Below are 6,561 nucleotides of genomic sequence, written 5' to 3'. Positions count from 1 at the left end.
CTGTAAACCAGTAAACAGAGATCTGTAAACCAGCAAACATAGATGTGTAAACCAGTAAACATAGATCTGTAAACCAGTAAACATAGATCTGTAAACCAGTAAACATAGATCTGTAAACCAGTAAACATAGATCTGTAAACCAGTAAACATAGATCTGTAAACCAGTAAACATAGATCTGTAAACCAGTAAACATAGATCTGTAAACCAGTAAACATAGATCTGTAAACCAGTAAACATAGATCTGTAAACCAGTAAACATAGATCTGTAAACCAGTAAACATAGATCTGTAAACCAGTAAACATAGATCTGTAAACCAGTAAACATAGATCTGTAAACCAGTAAACATAGATCTGTAAACCAGTAAACATAGATCTGTAAACCAGTAAACATAGATCTGTAAACCAGTAAACATAGATCTGTAAACCAGTAAACATAGATCTGTAAACCAGTAAACATAGATCTGTAAACCAGTAAACATAGATCTGTAAACCAGTAAACATAGATCTGTAAACCAGTAAACATAGATCTGTAAACCAGTAAACATAGATCTGTAAACCAGTAAACATAGATCTGTAAACCAGTAAACATAGATCTGTAAACCAGTAAACATAGATCTGTAAACCAGTAAACATAGATCTGTAAACCAGTAAACATAGATCTGTAAACCAGTAAACATAGATCTGTAAACCAGTAAACATAGATCTGTAAACCAGTAAACATAGATCTGTAAACCAGTAAACATAGATCTGTAAACCAGTAAACATAGATCTGTAAACCAGTAAACATAGATCTGTAAACCAGTAAACATAGATCTGTAAACCAGTAAACATAGATCTGTAAACCAGTAAACATAGATCTGTAAACCAGTAAACATAGATCTGTAAACCAGTAAACATAGATCTGTAAACCAGTAAACATAGATCTGTAAACCAGTAAACATAGATCTGTAAACCAGTAAACATAGATCTGTAAACCAGTAAACATAGATCTGTAAACCAGTAAACATAGATCTGTAAACCAGTAAACATAGATCTGTAAACCAGTAAACATAGATCTGTAAACCAGTAAACATAGATCTGTAAACCAGTAAACATAGATCTGTAAACCAGTAAACATAGATCTGTAAACCAGTAAACATAGATCTGTAAACCAGTAAACATAGATCTGTAAACCAGTAAACATAGATCTGTAAACCAGTAAACATAGATCTGTAAACCAGTAAACATAGATCTGTAAACCAGTAAACATAGATCTGTAAACCAGTAAACATAGATCTGTAAACCAGTAAACATAGATCTGTAAACCAGTAAACATAGATCTGTAAACCAGTAAACATAGATCTGTAAACCAGTAAACATAGATCTGTAAACCAGTAAACATAGATCTGTAAACCAGTAAACATAGATCTGTAAACCAGTAAACATAGATCTGTAAACCAGTAAACATAGATCTGTAAACCAGTAAACATAGATCTGTAAACCAGTAAACATAGATCTGTAAACCAGTAAACATAGATCTGTAAACCAGTAAACATAGATCTGTAAACCAGTAAACATAGATCTGTAAACCAGTAAACATAGATCTGTAAACCAGTAAACATAGATCTGTAAACCAGTAAACATAGATCTGTAAACCAGTAAACATAGATCTGTAAACCAGTAAACATAGATCTGTAAACCAGTAAACATAGATCTGTAAACCAGTAAACATAGATCTGTAAACCAGTAAACATAGATCTGTAAACCAGTAAACATAGATCTGTAAACCAGTAAACATAGATCTGTAAACCAGTAAACATAGATCTGTAAACCAGTAAACATAGATCTGTAAACCAGTAAACATAGATCTGTAAACCAGTAAACATAGATCTGTAAACCAGTAAACATAGATCTGTAAACCAGTAAACATAGATCTGTAAACCAGTAAACATAGATCTGTAAACCAGTAAACATAGATCTGTAAACCAGTAAACATAGATCTGTAAACCAGTAAACATAGATCTGTAAACCAGTAAACATAGATCTGTAAACCAGTAAACATAGATCTGTAAACCAGTAAACATAGATCTGTAAACCAGTAAACATAGATCTGTAAACCAGTAAACATAGATCTGTAAACCAGTAAACATAGATCTGTAAACCAGTAAACATAGATCTGTAAACCAGTAAACATAGATCTGTAAACCAGTAAACATAGATCTGTAAACCAGTAAACATAGATCTGTAAACCAGTAAACATAGATCTGTAAACCAGTAAACATAGATCTGTAAACCAGTAAACATAGATCTGTAAACCAGTAAACATAGATCTGTAAACCAGTAAACATAGATCTGTAAACCAGTAAACATAGATCTGTAAACCAGTAAACATAGATCTGTAAACCAGTAAACATAGATCTGTAAACCAGTAAACATAGATCTGTAAACCAGTAAACATAGATCTGTAAACCAGTAAACATAGATCTGTAAACCAGTAAACATAGATCTGTAAACCAGTAAACATAGATCTGTAAACCAGTAAACATAGATCTGTAAACCAGTAAACATAGATCTGTAAACCAGTAAACATAGATCTGTAAACCAGTAAACATAGATCTGTAAACCAGTAAACATAGATCTGTAAACCAGTAAACATAGATCTGTAAACCAGTAAACATAGATCTGTAAACCAGTAAACATAGATCTGTAAACCAGTAAACATAGATCTGTAAACCAGTAAACATAGATCTGTAAACCAGTAAACATAGATCTGTAAACCAGTAAACATAGATCTGTAAACCAGTAAACATAGATCTGTAAACCAGTAAACATAGATCTGTAAACCAGTAAACATAGATCTGTAAACCAGTAAACATAGATCTGTAAACCAGTAAACATAGATCTGTAAACCAGTAAACATAGATCTGTAAACCAGTAAACATAGATCTGTAAACCAGTAAACATAGATCTGTAAACCAGTAAACATAGATCTGTAAACCAGTAAACATAGATCTGTAAACCAGTAAACATAGATCTGTAAACCAGTAAACATAGATCTGTAAACCAGTAAACATAGATCTGTAAACCAGTAAACATAGATCTGTAAACCAGTAAACATAGATCTGTAAACCAGTAAACATAGATCTGTAAACTAGTAAACATAGATCTGTAAACCAGTAAACATAGATCTGTAAACCAGCAAACATAGATCTGTAAACCAGTATGTGTGCCAGACTTCCAATGTGATATCTTTCATTAACAAAGTTTAATTGTTTTTGAGAATTACACAGCACTGTTTAGGATTGAAGATGCAGTATTAAAAGCAATCAGGACTAGTTATATAAGATATCTTCCAGGTACATAATCTGATTTCAGCCTTTATTCCCTCGTTTAACGGCGATTAAAGCAGTGGTGTTTGGTGTAAGTTAAATGTTAGTCAAACAATTTCAATTTCTGTGTGACTCGGACCTTGGCATTTCATCAATGATAGATACAGTGTTTATTATGTACAGTGCAGACATATACACACAACTTTATATAAAGCCATAGTACAATCATGGAATTCAATTAGAAATATTAACCATTAATAATATCAAAGGTTCTGTCATTGCCTCAACACCTTTTCAATAACAGTTATGTTTTGCAGCTTTGTCCTTATAATTGTTAATAAATTCAATTCTTTTTTATAGGTGAAATCTCTGGCAACAGACTGTACAAATCTACGCAATGATGCCCTGCGAGTCCGTGAGGAGTTACGCCAGGAACAGAGCCGAGTCGAAATGGCTGAGAATGGGTTCGTTCAGACGATGGAAGAACTAGGTAAACATATTGTAGATTAGCGATAGGTGTATGGTAATATGAGATCAGTGTTATCATATCAACTTGCTAGGAGAATTGATCACCAATTCAGCCATCTGATGATCGCAACAGTGTTTAAAAGTTGATACTGTACAAATGGATTGATTACATTTCAAGCCATGAAATATCAGGAATTCCCAGGATGATAAAAGTGATATTGTCACTGCTATAAAGATATCTAATAATTATCTTAAATACGTTTCCCACTTCTCAGTTGTAAAGTCAATATTGTTTGTTTGTTAAGACTTAATATTAAGATCCTAAAATTGATTCACACTTTTCAGTCTCAGTGGTAAAGGTTTTAGAATGGCCTACTTGCCAACTCTACCATTTAAGGAGGGAGACGCCCAATTTTGGACCCTTGAATTTAGTATTTCCAACCAGTGACTTTTCTAAACTATTCCTAGGTTCTAAGGTCTTAAGATTTCATCTGAAAGAATAGCTCAAAATTTGTCAATTGAAATGAATATTTTGTCTCTTGGGGGTATATACACATTTTATTTATGATTTTAATTTTGAGCATGCAGATTGTCCCTTATGAAAATTTAAAAAGGTTAGCATTTTATGAATTACGGAATAGACAGTTTTTCCCATGAAATTCTTAAAAAAAAAAAAAAAGAACTATAAACAGTTTCCATTATCTAAAGGGCCTGTAATGATATTTTTTAGAGCGTGTAAAAAAGTTACATAGTTCGGCGGAGTCTGACCGTGAGTTACTGGTAACAGAGCTAAGTCGACTGCGCACGCAATACGAGGACCTGATCAAACAGCTGGAACAGACCCAAGTCATTGTAGATCAGCAAAAGGTGGGTGATATATAGATAATAGTGTATGTAAAGATATTTCAAAATCTATTGATATAAATTTTCATTTCAAAGCATGTTTTTTGTTTTAATATTTCACCTACTCGCTTGCATGATACGCTTAGGAATTTTAAGTTATATAATTACTGATATTGACTAAATGCTTATAGACATATCAATTCAGATGAAATTTTGAAAGACTTTTTTTACCATAAATCCTGTATTTTCCTACATAATATCGTCCAGTATATATACTGAATATAGACTAAATTTTGTTATACTGCCACCATATGTCTCGTAAAATGTTTGAATTTTAAAGGGTTTGGCTATATATCTAAGTACAATATTTAATTTTTGTATATGGGTTAACCCTTTCACCCCTATGTAACTTAAGTAGACTCTACCATGCTTTGACCTGGATGAGTCCATTATGGTCTATAATGATGAAAGGGTTATAGTGGAAAATTTGAAATATATTGGCAGTAATCTAGGTGTCAACTGAATTGAGGGGCATCCATGTTTTTTGTAGTATTGAGAAATATGTCTGCCCATAAAAGGTGGCATTTGAAACATTATACTGATGTTGATTTTGTAACTTCCCTAGGAAATGTTACTCATAGACAAGATTACTATAGGTAATCACTTTAATCAGATCAAGGTAAGTTGGTCAGAGTTAGAAGTATTATATAGTTGTGGCAGGATATAGACGGAGGTGCACTAACAAGAGCTTTTTGTATAATGAAAATAATATTTATTTGTAATTTACTGCAGTTCGTTTGTTTTGTGAGAGTGTGTTGGAAATTCCTCTTTTTGAACAAGGCCCTTTGTTTGAATTATTTCAAACCATCCTACGTTAATGCAGATTTCCCCCCAGAATTCCCAATGTTTCAGGTTCATATTTTAGATTTTTTTTTATTTTTTTTTTAGTCTACAAGTAAATTCATGGAAAAAATCACTGAATTGTGGTATGAGGAAGATAGAGTTCCCCAACAAGTGTTAGTTGGTTATCATGTTTATCAATCTCAGCTAAGTTAAATTTTCAAATTGTATAAAGACTGGAGGTTTACTGAGTGTCTTTTACAACTTCATATTCACTTGTGAGAGTAACATAAACATGGTAATAAACTATCATGAGTTTGGGGACCTTTTCTCCCTTAATGTTTAGATGTGATATGTAGAAATCCGCATGTTTTTTTTGTGAATACATTATTCCAGTCTCCCATCATGGAAGATGGGAAACAGTTGCCATGAACTAAGACGACACAATCGACAATAAGGTTGTTAATAACATTGTTACTGGACATCACAATAAGGGTGTAAATAACATGGTTACTGGAAATCACAATAAGGTTGTTAATAACAATGTTACTGGACATCACAATAAGGTTGCAAATAACATGGTTACTGGACATCCCAATAAGGTTGTTAATAACATGGGTACTGGACATGACAATAAGGTTGTAAATAACATTTTTACTGGACATCACGATAAGGTTGTTAATAACATGGTTACTGTACATCACAAGAAGGTTGTAAATAACATGGTTACTGGACATCCCAATAAGGTTGTTAATAACATGGGTACTGGACATGACAATAAGGTTGTAAATAACATGGTTACTGGACATCACAATAAGGTTGTTAATAACATTGTTACTTGACATCACAATAAGGTTGTTAATAACATTGTTACTGAAAAATCGACAATAAGGTTGTTAATAACATTGTTACTGGACATCACAATAAGGTTGTAAATAACATTTTTACTGGACATCACGATAAGGTTGTTAATAACATGGTTACTGGACATCACAATAAGGTTGTAAATAACATTGTTACTGGACATCGACAATAAGGTTGTTAATAACATTGTTACTGGACATCACAATAAGGTTGTTAATAACATTGTTACTGGACATC

The 6,561-nt window shown here is 32.5% G+C and overlaps 1 protein-coding gene across 8 annotated transcripts in view; it reads left to right on the top strand.

The window, feature by feature from the left end:
* Positions 1-6,561, top strand: part of LOC110460714 (coiled-coil domain-containing protein 150-like) — a 61,907-nt gene that overhangs the window by 20,053 nt on the left and 35,293 nt on the right. For 7 of the 8 annotated variants that reach the window (XM_021513828.1, XM_021513845.1, XM_021513798.1 and 4 more), the window contains exons 4-6: positions 3,670-3,799; positions 4,508-4,644; positions 5,246-5,299. In XM_021513828.1, coding sequence (XP_021369503.1) covers positions 3,670-3,799; positions 4,508-4,644; positions 5,246-5,299 — 321 coding nt within the window. The remainder of the gene's footprint in view (positions 1-3,669; positions 3,800-4,507; positions 4,645-5,245; positions 5,300-6,561) is intronic. The other variant, XM_021513817.1, reaches the window with a different exon arrangement.

Source organism: Mizuhopecten yessoensis, unplaced genomic scaffold (assembly GCF_002113885.1).
Source record: "Mizuhopecten yessoensis strain PY_sf001 unplaced genomic scaffold, ASM211388v2 scaffold1379, whole genome shotgun sequence".
NCBI lineage: Eukaryota > Metazoa > Mollusca > Bivalvia > Pectinida > Pectinidae > Mizuhopecten > Mizuhopecten yessoensis.
Note: the sequence above shows the minus strand (reverse complement) of the source record. Positions and strands in the feature narration are given on the sequence as shown.